Here is an 18,765-nt window from a genome sequence, read left to right on the forward strand (position 1 = left end):
TCTCTCTCTCTCTCTCTCTCTCTCTCTCTCTCTCTCTCTCTCTCGGACGTGGCGTTGTTGGTCCAGTGCGTCCAGTCAAAGGGAATTAACGGGACAACGTCAATATCGTCGTCAAGAGCGGAACGACGGTTATTCTTCTATGCAATCGACAACACGAGGATAATGACCCCGCTGTCTCTAGCCACGCGCGGGTAACGGACAATAGGCCCCCTTCGTGGTAACCAATCCATTCTCAAATTTTCTTCCATTATCTCCAATCGACCGCATTAGAACCGTCCGTGAATTTTCCACATCACGAGCATGCGGTGCTTCATTTTGTAACGGGAGCCTCATTGTCTGACTAAAGGAGTTACTACTGCGCTACTTCTGTATTCTTTTTATCTCCCTCCTTTCTCTTTTAATCTCTCTTACGACTTAATTTGGTGTCTCGACGATATATTCCCGCGCAAAAGCATGTAACGCTAACATTACGAATGTACTTTTATGGAGCGTAAACGCAGTTAACTGCTCGGTCGATCCGACCGTAAATATTCAACATAATTCTCAAGCCATCCATATTTTTGATCGACATGTAAACTCGAGTTTTGAATTTTGGTCGTATAATCATTTCTCCAAAGGCGTGTTTTTACAGGAGAAAATATATATTGGTGCGATCTGTAGCTGATGTACGTAATAAAACTCGGTAAACATGAAGGTAATCGTCTCTGGGATGCTGGTTCGTAAGACGAGGTCGTAAAGTACAAACCCGAAAACGACAAAAGAAACCCACGAAATCCGCGATGATGACAGGATACCGCATGCCAGTCTAAGAACATACACGAAAGATCCAACCGAGCTTACTCGTTGGCCAAGTCCGCCGATTTTACGACGGACTTCTACCACGGCGTCGCATTATCGTGATTTGCGAATCACTTATATGACAAACTCCTCCATATTCGCGAGGAAGTCGCACGAAGGGGTGGAACACACTTATCAAATTTACGGATCCACTATTTCGTGATGATACATACTCCCCAGTTTCTTCCGCAACATTTTTACAGCGTTGTAGAGTCGTAAATATGCCATCGCGTCCATAAAGCGCCGATGTAGTCGCTCATTGACGCCTTTCATTTACTTTTTTATACTATATGTAACACGGACTTAAAATCGAGCAATCATTATTGTGGTGGTTGTTAACTTCGATTACCGATACCGAAATTTAATTACAGTTGGATTGCGTGCATAATAATAAAAGGAAAAAGTATAATTGTTTTATATATTGTTTTACATATTATTTCTTGCCTCTTTGATTATCAGAAGCATATACATAGTATTAAATATTATAAAATTAATTCAGATGCCAATAATGATAGGATTTCTATTTCACATCCTCTCTTCTCTTTAATTATTTACATTTACCAGCGACGTTATATTCGCATTATTCAATTATGAACACACTGTTTATATTAATTTATTACATCCGGCATATTATTCTGACATTCCGAAATATATCTGATGCGGTAGAATTCAGCTGCTACCGGTCGACTAATGGCACTGCCAACCGTATTTTCATTTAACACGATCGTAGATTTCAATACTGCATAAATCACCATCGGCTGTCAGCATTTTTTGATGATTAAGCTGTAAGCTGGAGGACAAGATTTATAACCTGCTCCGAGGTATAGTTTTATTGACGATTCGCAGCAGAGCGAGAGTTCGTATTTAAACCGTTTGGAAATATTCCAGCGACGGCTGTTCACCTTTTCTTATACGAATCCGGCGTTCAATCCGGCACACAGAATCCGGCAGAAACGAGGGCAGGCTAACGATTAATTGCATAAATTATTACCATCGCCACCAAGGGATATCTATAAATCAGAAATAATTCTCCAGCTCCATTTAGAAAGCTGTTGTACGCTTCCGTAGATTTTTCATGGTGCAATTTAATTTTGTCGAAAAGAGTAGAAAAACAATTTGCACGTGGCTATCGCTTTACGTTGATGAAGTAAATGTTTGCCAATTCAATTATTATCGCTGTGCAGAGATAGAGATCGTTCGGCTTATACGATTAATCAACGTCACTCATGTATGTGACGCTATGCAAAAATAACAGTTTGCCATGTCACTGATCTACGCCACAGTTTTGTATATGCGCATCGCAGGTTATCACGATGATGTGATTTTGTAACGTAAATATGAGGCATGCTTGAAAGCATGTACTAATTATAAATAAAATTATATAATAATATTATGAGTAACATTTTATTAGTAATGCAGCGCATTTTATATAGATAGGGAAAGGATGTAGAATCAAACACATTGAGAGAAAGAGGGAGAGAGAGAAATAATAGGTAGATATAAACATTTAATAATAAACAAAAATACGTTCTTACGTTTCTATCAATGTAGATTAACTTCAATCTTGATTTAATTTACTTTTCATCTTTTTCTACAGTAATTTTAAGAATTAGAAAAAGAATAAAAAGAGTCAATTAAATCGAGATTAAAGTTAATCTTGATAGAAATGGACATACTTAAATGAAAAGATTTTTTTAACGCATGTATAATGAAGATTTTCCGTTTATAATTCGAAAATTGGACAAATCTGCGATATTCAACGCGTATCCTTTGCAACGCTAATTCCGGGGAAATGTATAGATTTCCTTTATGATCAGAGAGCTTAGTAGCTGCGCGGTGCATTTACAGATAAATGAAGAATGACAGCACCGACGCAACAGTCGCACTGGTATAAGTTGTTCTCAATATGACATGCATGAATAATTTAAATTGCTATCAAATATTCCGACTGATAAATAAGTTGCATGGAAGTGTGTCGAGTATGGTTGATGCTCGGGGATTTACAGTAAGAGTGGTCCTTCCGCTGTGTATACCCACTGTGAGAAATATAATTAAAATGGATACAGATATGGAAAATGAAAATCAGAGATTTCTCTTTGAGTTTCGCCACAAAACCCCAACCACAAATGGCTTCAACCTGATTGCAAAGCTGCGTACGTATGATGCACTGTTTTATCAGTTGATGCGGCGTTATTCGAGATTTATGCTTTGCGTTTCCATCGCCTTACTCTTAATACGACTCATACGTTGCTATTCTCTGATGTGAAAAGCATGTAATCAGAAATTCTGAAAGAGACTAAAGGAGCTTTTTAAAAATATTTAATAATATTTTAAAATAATTAAGTTTTTCGCATAAAATAATAACATTATAACAATATGATTTATTGTTTTGTATCGATATGCCGCGGACAATGAGATAATACCCAGATAATTCGAGTGCGATATCGTTATCACGTTGAAATATTAACATCAACTGTCACAAGGATTAGTCACGTCTATAGTGGCATACCGAATATAATGCGTGTGCAAATCGAGTTGGGATATATCGAAGAATATAGAAATGTCGCGCAGAATGACGGACGGAATAAGAGAGCGTGACGTGCTCGGAGAGATTGTTTGGTGAAAAATGCTCCCGGGGACCGACAGTATCGACGTCTTCGAAAAATTAAGTTCGGCTAAGAAAAATGAAATACACGCCACGAGGGTTGGATGGAAAATATTTTGACAGAATATCATCCGTCCAATAAGGAAACACCGCGAGTTCCGCTCGATGGGGAATGTCGTCTCCGGTCGACGCAAGCGCGTTCTCCACCGTCGCGTCGTCGTAATCAACCAATTAAATCCTTGCACTATCTAATTTCCTGAATAATATACGTCGCGCAACAATATTATGCTAATTTTAATCACGCTTTAATCAAAGGTTCAATTATACAAGCAACTCAATGAAATAATTTCTAAGATTGCATGAGAACCATAGATTCTTTCGAGTAAATACATCAGCTTATTCAATGGACCACAAACTTTTTAATTCTATATGACTTAAACTATTTATTTATTTCATTTACATTTTCTAATTATCAAAAAGTCGACTATGTCACTGAAATACTTAAAGGTAAAGTATCACAAATAGATTCATTCACGAGTAGATATACTTGGTTCGTTCAATATATCACAAACTTTTCAATTATATATGATAAATTATTTTATTTAATTTATTTATATTTTATAATTAAGTAAAAATTTAATTATGTCACTCAAATACTTTGATAAAGTATCACAAATAGATTTCTTCGAATAGATATATTTAGATCGTCCAATATATCACAGACTCTTCAATTGTATGAGTTAAACTATTTATTCAACACATTTATATTTTACAATCAAGTAAAAATTCTATTATATCGTTCAAACCAAATACTGTGACAAAGTATTACGAAGTCTGGATATTTCGTCATCGTACCAAATGTAACGAATTAAGCAATCTTTTATCATTCGCCGGGGAATCATCTCAACTATCTTTGAGCCTTCTTTCGTGGATTCTACGGGGACCTCTGTGATAGTGGATATTACGTAGCCTCTCGTCCGTGAAACCAAGAGGATGTCACAAGTTAAAGCACGTGCTACATCAGTGTGTCCGCTTATTGCTATGCATTGTGCAAATTGACAAGTCAATTTACATTGGCAAAACCAACGCGGTCGGCCGGGGATAGGAAGGACGGATCCCTCAGGACGCACCGTGGCCGAGACGCGCTCTCACGAGCTCCGGCTACGCCCGCATATATCCGGGATGAAATGCTGCAAGCTTATTTCCGGTATCAGGGTCGATGTTGCGAGATAAACCGATCATTAAATAAGTCTTGCGCGCGCGCACATGCCAATGGAGTGTATGTGGCTGCGGAGAGTATCGTACCGCGAAATCCGTCAACTTTGTCAAACCCGCCCGAACTGCAAACCGAATTCTCAATGCGATCGTATTAATAAATTACCGCTCGACAATTTAAGTAGCTCGTCGATAGTTTTCGCCGCGTGCGATAATAACCATTCACGATAAGCTATTATTAAATTTGAATATAACGTAACAGAAATTGGGAATATTTGAAACGTTCTCTGTACATGTAAATAGAACACGCGCAGTGTTGATAATCGTGCGCGTATCTTTCAATTAACAGAGAGATTACAAATGTAATTCTCTGACAGAAATGCAATGCAAACAATACGTGTCGCGTTTCATTTCACAAACTAAATAACTTGTTAATCTTAAATGTGTACATCGCATACTTGTGAAATAATCGATGCTCGTATTTCCGTTCCACGGAAGGAAGTTACGTTCGATATTTCGCGTCGATATTTTTCCTCCTCGGAATTTATATATCATTCTATGCTAATCGACGTCACATACAAGTTGTGGAAACTGTAAATGACAGGTGAATGTGACTAAAAAGTTATAAGCTCTTTAAAAACTTAACCGAGCGGAACGTTCCGCGGGAGCTGTTCGAAAATTGAAAAACGTTAACGTGCGACGTTAATGCAGTTCCGCTGTGTTCGACATTACAGTACGCTTTAACTCAGGCACGCGAACAACGGACGTTGTGTTTCATTTCGTCCGACAAACTCCTTTCCAAAACACCGCAATCGAGTGGTCGCCGTGGTATGAAATTTCAGAACTAAAAAATTAGCTGTAATATTTCCCAAAAAAATCACGCGCGAGTAAAAATGCAGAGAGTCATCCAGTCAATCTATTTCAGACTGGGCAAAAAAAACGCCGGCGTGTATTGCGTATAAATTGTTAAAGTCGAGTCGAAATATTAAACAATGACGGATCGGAAAGAAATGCTTTTGCTAGGCATACTTTATTCAGGAGCGCATCTATGATGCAACATAAGCTACCGCAGCGAATAAATCCACGAATTTGTACAAGTGGCGAGTAATATCGCATGGTATATCCGCGAAAACATTTCAATTATTATAAATACATTTTTTATCTGCTCCCCGAGCGCCGAATGTTACCGGGCGGTATTTATCCTGGGAACGTTCTAAATATTTCGTATCTGATGTAATATTCGTGCGGCACTGTGGTACGGCTTATAATTTGCGTCGATAAAGTATTTGTAAATTTAATACGTTTCCTAATGCATTCAATTGAGTAGTTAATGAACGTATTCATATATCGTATGCACAAAAATGTACGCTTAAGTTCCTTTCCATTCGAGCACGTGAAAGATTTACTTCATGTTACATTAAATATTATTCAATCGGGTCTATAATTGATATCGAGCAGACAAGTGCCAAAGAGATGTAAAGCGAATTTTATATTCATTTATTTGCTGGCAATGTATTGAAGCGCCGACGCGACTCAATCAAAATCGATAAAAATTTATTCGTCATTAAAAGCAACACAGCTGCCGTACTTCGAACTTTTAGATTAAGCTAGAAAATAATTTGGATAAAGTTTAAAATAATTTAATATAAACTATAATTCAAATATATACTTGCGTAAAAAAAGAACGATTTTACTCAAGTATTTACAAGTTTAGCTAGATACGGACCTGAAAATAATTTTGCTCATTAAAGTAATTACGTAAGAATTTCAAGCATGAGCAGTGAACACGCTGCGAAAAGTTTCGAGCAACTAGTTTGAATGCCCTACATAATTATTTTGATGGTTCAATAAAATTATTTTTGGATCTAACTAAATTTTCAAATATTTCAGCAATGTGCTGTTCTTTCCGTGTGGATTTGTAAAAGTAGTTTCTAAAATGCAGTTGAGCCAAGTGTAAAAACGCGAAATGATTTTAATCTTGCGGCAATGCTGATATGCATTATAATTGCTAACACTTTTTCTATACTTATAGTTTAAGATAAATACGATAATGTAAATTTTTTACATGTAACCTTATTTTTTACAAAATATTTAACACCAATCGTTTAAAGATGTTAAATCCACAGCGTTAAATTCACACTCGTAGTATTAAATCCATACCCATAGTATTAAATCCACATCATCTGGATGTTTATACCAACAGGTGAGAATGATATAAACACCGGCCCGGTATTTAATATCCATAGTATTAAATTTAACACCTATATGATTTTAAATATGACCGTAGTTTTATTTTGTTATATAGGTATACCTATAGTATTTTTATTCTTTTTCATTTTGTACTATTACAGCGACTGAAATCGATTAACTTTTTATTTTTTTGGTACTCAATTCTCTGTAATGTATATGCGATTGTACTGTCTATTATAAACGTATTAATATAAAAAGTCAGAGGTTTTTAGATTTTATTTACGTCTTTCTGAATAAGAAAAGATTTGAAATCGCAAGCTGCAGAATGCGTTTGTATGTACATACCTCGAAATATTCGGTTTAAGTATAGTCGTTTAGGCCGATTTGCGCCGTTAGGTGACTATATGGGTCAAATCGGAGCGGACCGCCTGCGCTGCCGGCCGCAAAGTCCGAAGCCTACACCAGTTCTCTCTCTATCTCTCTCTCCTCCCTTTGATATTATCGATTCAGACTGCACGGTGCGCTCCCGGCTGCTACCGCTGCTGCACGACAGCCGTTTGCGTACATGCTTCCCGCGATATGACAAACAGCATGACGCAAGCGACGCCTGCAACGTCGCCGATATAATGCACATGTGTCGTTGATACGGCACGAAACGTCAAGACGTGTTTTCGAACGTCGCTATAACGATCATGGTAGATGCAAGAGGTAAAGCAAAGGCGAAGGGTGCGAATATTGGTCGAGACCGAGGAAAACACGAGCGTCGTACGTCCTTTCGATATAGAATGCTCTAAGAAACGACGTATACTGCAAACTAAAATACACGATATCTCATATATATATATTTTTTTTTATTTATATCGATGAATGAGAATAAATTTAATTAAAAAAGAGAAATTCTATATTCAAAGCGGATCTCAGTGTTCATACATATCTGATTCCGTGCAAACTGCGCGTCGAAATATTTTTCGGTCTTGAAACGCATTCATGAGCAGAACCAGTAATATCACTTATTAAATTGACAAGCAATTTAATAATTTTTTTATGCTAATGAGCATTTTTTATACGAATATTAATTAGTATTAATATTTTCTTTATTAATTAGTATTATGTTATTTTAGTAGATAATAATAAATTAAAAAGGATCTAAATCTGCAAATAATTTTATTGAAAAAATATATGCTTGAATTATTACGTGATAAAGAAAATTTCATTATTCAATTACGCGCGTCACTTTTGAAACATTTTAAATCGAATTATTGGCGGAACTCGTATGAAGACTTTAATCTTAAAACACACACCTTCCGAAAAATTCTGAAAACACACCATAGGTTTGGAAGACCCACTGTAACTTTGATAGGCTGTAACTTCGGTTGAGATTGATATTTTTAGACTCCCTTTTTTTATTTTGAAGTGCTGAGATTTAGGAATATACCTGCAATTCCAGAAGTTTTATGAAATAACCTCTTCTTTTTCCTTTTTTTATGTACGAAGCAAACAAAAATTTTGATTGGGTCTGAAAGACCTATTGTATGTGTTTTAGGATTAATCCTGGGAGAAGATGCGTCAAATAATGCACATAAATATACGAGATAATTATTTTTGTAACGCGAAGGAAAGACGTATATAAAGTACATGTGTCTCGAAAGGTATGAACTTTTGCTGGAACTGGAAGTGTGACGAAAACACGCGTTTTCTCGATGTGCAGAAAATACGTTGTCTCAGATCCCAGCGGAGCGTGAGAGCTTATATTAGATACCAGACGCGACGACACAGTGCATTCTCGCGGATGTCCCGGTGAGAGGAAACGACAAGAGAGTAGAGTCGACTGGCAAAAGAGAGAAATATTCTAACCATCAACGACATCGGAAGCCATTACGCGCATCGAACAACGAACATGCGCAACAAAACTGCTCGGTGCACCTGTCGGTTCGATGAAATCATCCTCCGTTAAAGTGTACGACCTAGTCCACGATCAGAGATCTTCGATGCATCATGGAGGCGAATGAAAAGGCAAGAAAAAAAAAGAATTCGCCTCGGGGAACGCGATATACTGAACGGGCGTTTCGGCGGAGATTTCTAATTCCGTTGTGACTTTAAGTTCCGATTTTTAGGTAAATTCGTAGAAATGTTCGTGAGATGCAATTGCATAAAGGAAACTCGATGGTCTACCACATGACGTTAATCCGATCAGTTGCAAAAAAACACAGTACTCGAATTTTCCTCGAATTTACGAGCATATGCTGTCAAAATCGATTTCTCAAATTCACATTTGCTCTGTTAATCCTCTCAATGGACTTTACGTTTGTGACCATTTTTCGACTTCACTGAAATAATTACAGAGAATTTTGTTTGACTAATAATCGTTGCAATGTATGTATCCAGTTTCATTTGTGTATCTATGCAATGGGGAAAAAAGACGATTTAAAAAATTTATGATTTTATCGAAATAATTATATTGTATAATTATCGAAAGAATTATAATTGTATTTATATTTAAAAAAATAATTTTGTGAATTTATAATTTTATTAAAATTTTATATAATTATTTCGATAAAATTATAACAATAAAATTATATTCGGAAAATCGTGTTCTCTTTTTAAATATAAATACAATTATTATATTATATAATAATTTTTTTATTGGTTTAATTTCCACTCAATATATTAATTATGATTATTACATTCTTAATATAAATATTATTATATGTTATATAATAAAACGTTAGAAATAATTATTTATCGTTAATTCTCTTGTATACTTTATATAAAAGAATTTATATATATATATATATTTACACACATACATATATATACATACATACACACAACGAGATCAATAAATTCATCTTGCGATATGTACATTCACATATTTGAAATACATATCATAAAATGTCTGTGCAAGAACGTGGAGCTGCATTGCGAACTTATAAACGTCACATGCATCGCTTATGCATTTTTCCGAGATCTAGCACAAGTATTGTGTACGGATGGATTTTTTCTGTTACATAAGAAAATAATAGAGACCAGCGTATACGCTTTCAGGATTGACGTAGAAGTGTACAGAGCCGAGGCGTTTTTATCGAGCGGCCAATGTAATTGTAAAAAAATGTTATTTATACTGGACTGCTCCATAGAGCCTGCAAACGAATGCTTTGCACTTTAGAAGTCTGGCGCAAATTTTATTTCCGATAAGAGGCATTCTGATAAAACTTTGCCGGCCGATATTTTCAACGCCGGATATCTTGTCGATCGCAGCTAGGAAAAGAGGAAAGGTCCATTGGCGACACAGTGAAATGTCGAGGCGAGCACGAACTCCAGCGATGACGTTCCCTGAAATAGCTCCATGAATAGCCCGAGATTTTCTACCGTCACCGCTGCGTTCGCAAACATTGAGAGAGAGAGAGAGAGAGAACAAGAGAAGCGCAAAGAGAAAATTCGTTAAATAAATGGCGATTAGTTAATTTCATATAAAAGAATTGCCGCGCTTTGTAATGCAAACAACTCACGCGTGATGTTCCTTCAACGTTCCGAATTTTATCTTCGGTGTAGCACGCTGAATTTTTACGGCCTTATTGTAGCACGATATGCGCGAATGCATCGAAGTTTTCGTATGGCTTCGTACAATATACACCCGGGAATATTTTATCGAAAGTATAACTAAAAGCGCCTCTCAGCCTTTATTTCACGAAACGGATGTAAAATGTCTGGCTCGTAATGCGTGCAATAACAGCTGTTATTACATATGCCGCTGTAAAACCATTTAATGAGAGGGAATAAAAGCCGCGTAACTGCATAATATACGAAAAAATTAAATATCGTTGGTTTCATTTTGTTCTTCATATAAACGTCAGTATCAATGCGCCTATTCTCTAAATGTAACGTTATTGTTCAAACAGCGAATAAATTAATTCAAATTAATGAAGGTGTTTATCCTAATATCAAGCGCGGTTGCACATGTATTGGCGTGAACGGGTAATAATAATAGGCTGATACTTATCGCATTACGCGGGCATTCACGAATCACCGAATTATATAATCATGGTGAAGCTCGCCTGGAAACAAAACAAATGCGATATGTAATTGCATACAAAGTGAAAAATTATTCTGATAGAATGAATTCATTTATATGCCGTGTGCGAGTAAATTGTATTTTTATCAATATGTGAACATATCGCATTTGATCGTACGAGCAACATTTTTTATATCGCATATGATATAAAATAACGATCTCGTGATCGTCTACAAAAATCGCATTAATTTCGAGAAGCAATTTTTGGAAAAATCTGACTGCATAAGTTTTAATTAAATATTTCAATCAATTTAAATTGTTGTTGTTGGTACTTTTAACGCGTTACTGAGGAAAACAATTTTCGCCGCAAAATTACATGGAAAGATCAATTTTACTGAAATATCTAAAAATTTAGCTAAATTGAGATCTGAAAATAATTTTGTTTGGACAAAAATAATAATTATGTAGAATGCTTAAACTGATTTCTAGAATGTTAAAAGCTTTTTGGAGCATTGTCAACAATCGTTCTATATAATTATTTTAACAAAATTATTTCCAGATCTCTACCTAGTTAAATTTTTAGATACTTCAGCAAAGCTATCCTTTCCATATAAAAAACAATGTTTAACGTTGTTGGTATTTTTAAATGTTACAAGTTGACAACTGATGAAAGCAATTATCGCAATGCTACAAAAGGATTTAATATTCAAAATTACACGGAAAACACGGTTCTGTTGAAGTATCTATTTAACTAAATATTGATCTGAAAATAATTTTGTTTGTACCATCAAAATAACTACTCATGTTCAAACTAATTGCTAGAATATTAAAACTTTTTATAGCATTGTCATTAACGCTTAAAAGCGTTCTACATAAATATTCCAACAGAATTATCTTCAAATCAATATTTAGTTCAATTTTTAGATATTTCAACCAAACTGTCCTCTCCGTGAAAATAGAGATCCTTCCTAATCGTATTTTCCGAAAATGCCTTTCGCTGTTAACTGCGTTTAACCATTTCCACGTTTCTGTGTTTAGTACCCATATCACACATCGTGGCACTGGTCGGAGATTCCACCTATCTTCCCTGCGACATATCAACCACTCACGAGGGGGACTCCGTGCATCTTGTGCTCTGGTATCGCGAGGATCTCGGTACATCAGTTTACAGGTAAAGTGCAATCAATCCGTACACAGGCGAACGTGCGCACATGCCGGGTCCGGGCGTACATAGACACGCACGTATGTACAGCGATTTGCAAACTACTGCTACTGGTCGTAACAGGAACGGATTGCAAACAGCCCGTCGGCACAATGCGAGATTGGTAGTCCGCTTTTATCCGAAAATTGTCTTCGAACTCGATTTTCCTCCTCGCTCGGCTCAAAGAATGCATATCGTGTTTGCGATCAGGAGTCACCGTTGAATATTGCATAAGTATCGATTTGTAGGGATTGTTAAAAAAAAAGTCGGGAACGAAACGTCGGGACATTGTCGAGAAACTGCGCGATCATCATTTTCACGGGCGCGACGAATTAATTATATTGAAAATGTGATAAAAAATTATGTTAGTGTTACCATTGTTATACTATTTATCATTGTTATCACTGTTGTCATCGCATTAATATCGTATTGCATGAAAAGTCGCGCGGTTGTATTAATATTTATATCCTTGATCAATTATGCGGTGTCGAATTGCATTCTGGTAGAGACAGGGAAGGTTCAGAATGACGCTTTTTTAATCGCTGTTTTGGATTCAGTCCAAAATAATATGGATTGGATTTCGCGGTTGTGTTATATAATCCGTTACATCGCGATGCACATACTAACGACAGGACAGATAGTATCGCGATGTAATCGAAAATATATGTCTACGAAAAATGTTAAAAAAAAAAAGGAAAACGAGAAAGGGAGAGGAAGAGGGAAAAGAAAAATTGCAGCGCAAATATTTTGCGCTTGCACGTCGCGAGTGGCCTGCGCCATTATTTGGGATATTGCAAACAGATTTAAATGTTTCCCATGATTTTGCATCAGATTTTAATTACACGTCACGTATGCCGGCCGTCAGATCGTTTGCTGGCGATATGGCTGAGCTGCGCGGTTTTTCCGTGCTCGTCGGGGGAAATGCGATGAACGCGCTCGTAGATAACGAAATTTCGCGACAGTTTCCATCGACGCGTAAACGCCGACGCGGCATCTTAACCGAGTTAATCCCAGTGAACAATAAAATTGCGTCCGCCCAGCATTTCCCTATCGCGGTGCGATTTTAATTTTCCCTCACGTACTCCATAAACTACGTGAACTATGTGGAAAACAAACAGATTGCTCCTTATCTCGAGATTTTTGCTAATTTGCATACGCGACATTGGGGTTAATTATTCCCGTCGCGTTGAAAGTATCTTAATTCAGTATCAAACGATGAAATTGAAAATTATGTATTCGCCAATGATTTATTTACGAAATTCATTAAGAGCTATAGACAGGGTGAAGGCCTGAAAAGCTGGGGGTTCTTTGGGAATTTTTTAAATATATAATAAAATCAGGTATTTTGTTTTATGGTGTCTGTTTGTTCTATCAGTATTGAAATACGTAAAAAATTTTTTTGTCTCGGTTACTAGAATTAAAGCTGCTGTCCAAAGGGTTATCTTGAACAGTTACTTTTGCTTCGTTGACAATGAATTGACTATATACGCTGTCTGAAACAAAAAAATAAAAAATTATGATAGTAAAAAACGAATATAGCTATTTTTTTGTTACAAAAAAGTTGAATAAAATTGTGAAATTTTTATTAATTAAAAAACGGCTACGTCCGGCGATAGAGATAAGTTTCCTGAATAAAATTCAATTTACATCAAGTCAATATAGGTCGAGTTGATTTTTTTATTTACTATCAACCAGGTTGAAAAAAATGATTTTGAAAAAAACGCGTTTGAAGTTTTACTTTCAGATTACTATATGTTAACTGCACATTAAATTAAAAATTTAAATTACTTACTGTTATTCAGCAATCCCTGGACTATATAATAGCTCTTCCGCATCTAAAAACGCTTCTTCATCGATGCCAGAAGCAATTCTAGCGCTTAAGCGACTTTCGTGCGTGTTAGCATAGGCCTGTCGCTCAACAATATGCACGTTCTTCGTCTATATAATGACAATAATCATACATTGCTTGGCCAGTTTGAATGTGTGGAAGCTCCAATACATCCAGAAGTGCGACATGACCATTGTTAAATAATATTGTAGCGACATTGGCGGCATTTTAGACGATGGGGGGGAGTACCGCTGAATAATGATTTAGGTGTGATTTTCCAAACAACTTGATTAAAGCTTTCATTGTTATTTTCATTACAACTGAATATACTTTTCCTCCTCTCTCTACACTCTGACAAATGGCCTCTCGTGCAATTCGAGAAGATCGAATTGGCGCGCCGCTTATACCTGCGCTCTCGTGCTCCACCGCGCTTCGTCGTACAAAAACTGCTCTACGAAAACTGCTGTACTCCGTCAATTTTCCAAACATCTGTTTAAAACTTGGCATATATGTATTCTCGATACGTATATCTTTTAAAATATTACAAAATTAAAAAATTGATTTTTTCAAAATTTTACCCTGTCTATTAACATATTATCTATCTAATGAGTTTTGCATGTTTTATTAGTTTTATCCTAAGAGAAAAATTTTTTTATTTTTGTGACTATAATTACATGTTATCATTATTATTATTATTATTATTACTGGTATAATGTTATGATTATTACTATAAGAATAACTATATATATTTGTTAATATAGAACTATATCATATGTATATAGTTCACAATTGAAAATAACTATAATTACTGTAATATAGTTATTATTATCATAAAAATGACTTAAATTACTTAACTAATAAATAATTTAACTATAATTCATAGTCATTTTTTGGACCAACTATATTTAATATTGTTCCAAAAATGAAAGAATGTATGTATATGTGATTCGTTGATATAACTATAATTATTAATATTATAGCAGTAATAATAATTACAGTAACATGTAATAATAGTCACAAATATTAAAAATTTTTCTTTCAATACACTATTTGCACGCCACAATATAATTTTGTTTATCACAAATAAATAAAATATTGTATTATATATTGTATTGATTACATAAGGCTGATTAGATCATAGAGAATGTTGAATAGCAAATAACACAAATAGCTAGATAATAATTATTATATAATAGTTATTTATGTCGTTTGCCATAAAAGAATATACATTCATGTTCAATATTATATTACACGATATTTCATTGTTATATGTTTCTGATAATAAATATATTATACTGTGACGTACACAGTAAGACACGCAAAACTCATTAAGCAGACAATGTGCTAATGAATTTCGCGAATAAATTATTCGATGTCAAAATTATTCAATATTCAAAATTTTATATTACTATTAAATTTTATAATTATCTTTTACAAGCATTTCAAATAACTTCGATAAATAATCACAAGGACGCCACTAAAGAATCGCAGATGATTACCACGGCAACCAAAAGTAATAGAAGACAAACTGAGTATTGTAAACTGTTGTCAATAATTTTGATAATATCATTAAAGTGACAGATCAATCAGTCGTTTTCACCACGACGATAACAAGTTCAAAGGCAGAAGCAATCGCCTTTGTTTTGACGCTTGCGTCTTTCGCCCGACCAAACGCTTGTTTCTCTCCTTGATTCGCACAGTCGCCTAGTCGTTTCGAACAAGTCTCATGGCACCATTGTCACGCTCCGGACGTTTCGAAGTTGGGATCGTTTCGCGTTTCGCACGTGTATTTCCCGTTGAGATCGAATCTCACTTCGCGAGTTGGCATTGACAATATTGAACAGAGAACGATCGTTGTATTTTTCATTGTGTTCCTCTTCGAAATACGTCTGTACGAATTGTGATCGCGTCGATAGTACAATCAAGTGCTCGATGGATCTTTCATGAATCGATTTCATAGGGAATGCAAATAATCGAAGCATGATGATTTCGGTATTGATAATTTGATGTGAAGATCTACAACAGAACTAAGACTATAGACATCTCGGCGTCCGAGGCAAAAGAAAAAAATACGCTCCTTAGTAACAAAAAAATTTCTTTTACGGCACGTAAAATATAACAAGAAATAATATTAGTAGCGAATGAATTAAAATATATAGGAATTTATATTGCCATTTTTGCGTCCCTTTCCAGCAAACACCAAGTTACGTGTAATGTACCTGTTAGTTATAATTTTCCACTCAACAATATAACTGTAATACCTGTAACACGTTTATATTATAGTTATATTATTAAGTAGGGTATTACAACTAATAGGTACGTTACATGTAACTTTGGGTTTGCGGGGTTTAAATCTTTTACATGCGGCAAGTTAGCCACACTCTAGTTTCAGCTCCGATATTGAACATTTATTACAATTAAATGCATTAATATGAAAAATTCGTCATCGCACATGCAGAGAGCAGAATGAAAATGGCGAGCGGTAAGTAGCTTAGTTTTTTAAAAATGGGAAAGAATCGTAATCAGATATAGAAAGAATTTACGAACGAGAATCGCAAAGCGAGCGGAAGGTACAAATAACTAATTCATTCCGTAGCAGCTCTCTTTAATCCTTCGGCAAATCCTAACTCTATTTTAGATCCTCGCTTTTTATTAAAATTATTGTACGCCGACGTTGTATTGCATTTTTCATAAACAAGCCTCTCTATCTGCAACGCAGATTAGCAGTGGCTGTATTATGGTTAAGCACTTAACGGTGTGCTTAACATGCAACTCTCACCCCCGCCTACACCATTATCCGCTTCCTTTCATAGAAAAGCAGAAACGCCGGCTGACGCTGGAGTGTCCTCAGCTCGCGATTTTAAAATCCTTTTCAAACGTTACGATACACGTACTGAGAAACTCGTCACGTGGTAGCGTAACGGATCTTAAAAAGCAGGAAAAATAGCAACGCGGCGTTTTAAGCGGATTCGTTCGTTCGAATTCCGCGTGGATACGCGTTTATTCGCGACGTTAAGTCGTGAATTACTTGCATTTTCCCAAACAATAACAATCGAGCGAATGGGGAATACGAACGACACGCCGGATCCGATATTTGCAACCCGGAATGTTAATATCATTCGCATTAATCGCGCAGATCAGCAGAATTTGAGAAATTTTATTTAAAAACTGCATCGCAATCCGTGTCACATCATGTAAATCATTAGGCGGTAATTAACGGCGAAAGAGAAACGCAATCGCCGTGAAATGAAATCAATTATAGCAGGATAATTATTACAATTTGATAGCGTTCACGGCTTGAAATAATGATTACCCGTATATAATGATCAGCCGAGGAACTTTAATTATGTGCCAATTACAACGGCCGCGATAACGCGCCGGGGTTAGAACGCGATTTAAACTATGCAGTGGGAAATCCCTCGTGGATTTTAATTTATTCCTTCGTGTGGACTGATGAATTCGTCCATGGCTGCCAGTCGCGGTGAGACAACGCTCATAAACATTAATCGAAATTACCGCGGTAATGACGCCTGCCGTTAAAATCGCCATCCAAACCGCACGTATCTTTTAAAATTAAGCATCGATTCCGATTGATAATTGACAAATACAATGCGAATACATGTGGCCGTCCGCGTAACCGATGGAAAATCGTTAAAGTCTGTGGCAGCCGAAATCCATTTTGCGATTTTTTTTTTATGCTTTCGATGCCAAAATTTCGATATTCAAAACGTCAGGATTGAATGAGAGCGGTTTGATAGTACGATACATTTTCTCGTTAAAAATACATCACTCATCTCTAAAAATACATTTATTTTTGCGTATTTATATATCTTAAATACATCTATCTTTATAGCTTATTTTAATTTAACTCTATTTTGAAGTAAGGGCCATTTGAAATTAATTGAAGAATGATTTTGTTATCTCTCATCTTTACTAGAGTTTAATTTATCAGAAATTCTTTATTTTTTGATATCTATTTAGAAACTATAAATGTCGCGTCATCTTTTAAGAAAGATTAACGATGACAGTGTCAAAAAAATTATCATTAAGAAAGTAAAAATAGAAGACAAAAATAGAACACTCTGTTCAACGTCTTTAATGCCTCGCCTCCGTCAGACGCCTGGCGTCTTTGCAGAACTTTTTACGCCGCTTTAAATATCCTCCTCGTATCGAATCAAATGGCTTTGAGCGAAACTCGTCCGATAAAAAAAAATAAGATCTTGCGACAAAAACGCAAAAACTTCGTTGTATGACGGGAGAAAGAGAAAAGTTAGCGGATCGGCGCAAAACCGACGACGCGACATTGCGGCGACGGGAAAATCTCTGTTTTACGGGAATGGTAAAACAATCGGTTTTGCAGTCCGTTTCCTCAGTGCAAACGTTCGCCGCATTTTGTATTTACAACAATTCCCGTAACGAGTATTTTATCTACCATGAAATTATTCTCACTATAATTCAACGAGCGCATTTTTCAGATATTTTCATTCGTGCTTATTATTGTAGATGACACATATCGTAAACTGTAGTATAATATAGCATTTCGAAAATCTGTCTGTCGGATTATTCACATGACTGTAAACGGCTGACTGCGTCATAAAATATTCTTGCAAAATTCTGTGTACATAATAATACAACATTTTGCACGACCTACTTTTTTAATGACGTTACAAAAGCATTTATCTTGATGAATGGAATTTTATTCGCACTTTTTAATTCTAACACAATTTAATCTTCCGATTCGCATCTCTGAAACAGAAATTATCGCATTATCATCATCATTATTGCATACTAAATTCATTTACACGTACATTTTAATATGTAATATCAAAAGGTGAGAGAATTTATAATTTAGCGACATTAATACGATCAAATTCTGT

The 18,765-nt window shown here is 35.7% G+C and overlaps 1 protein-coding gene across 1 annotated transcript in view; it reads left to right on the forward strand.

Annotated features, from left to right (window-relative positions):
* The window catches only part of LOC108721269 (neural cell adhesion molecule 2), a 227,413-nt gene that overhangs the window by 134,256 nt on the left and 74,392 nt on the right, over positions 1-18,765 (forward strand). Inside the window, exon 2 of the mRNA XM_018445736.1 lies at positions 11,898-12,030. Within this exon, the coding sequence (XP_018301238.1) occupies positions 11,898-12,030 (133 nt within the window). The remainder of the gene's footprint in view (positions 1-11,897; positions 12,031-18,765) is intronic.

The sequence above is a fragment of the Mycetomoellerius zeteki genome, unplaced genomic scaffold (genome assembly GCF_001594055.1).
Source record: "Mycetomoellerius zeteki isolate Tzet28-1 unplaced genomic scaffold, Tzet1.0 scaffold164, whole genome shotgun sequence".
Taxonomy (NCBI): domain Eukaryota; kingdom Metazoa; phylum Arthropoda; class Insecta; order Hymenoptera; family Formicidae; genus Mycetomoellerius; species Mycetomoellerius zeteki.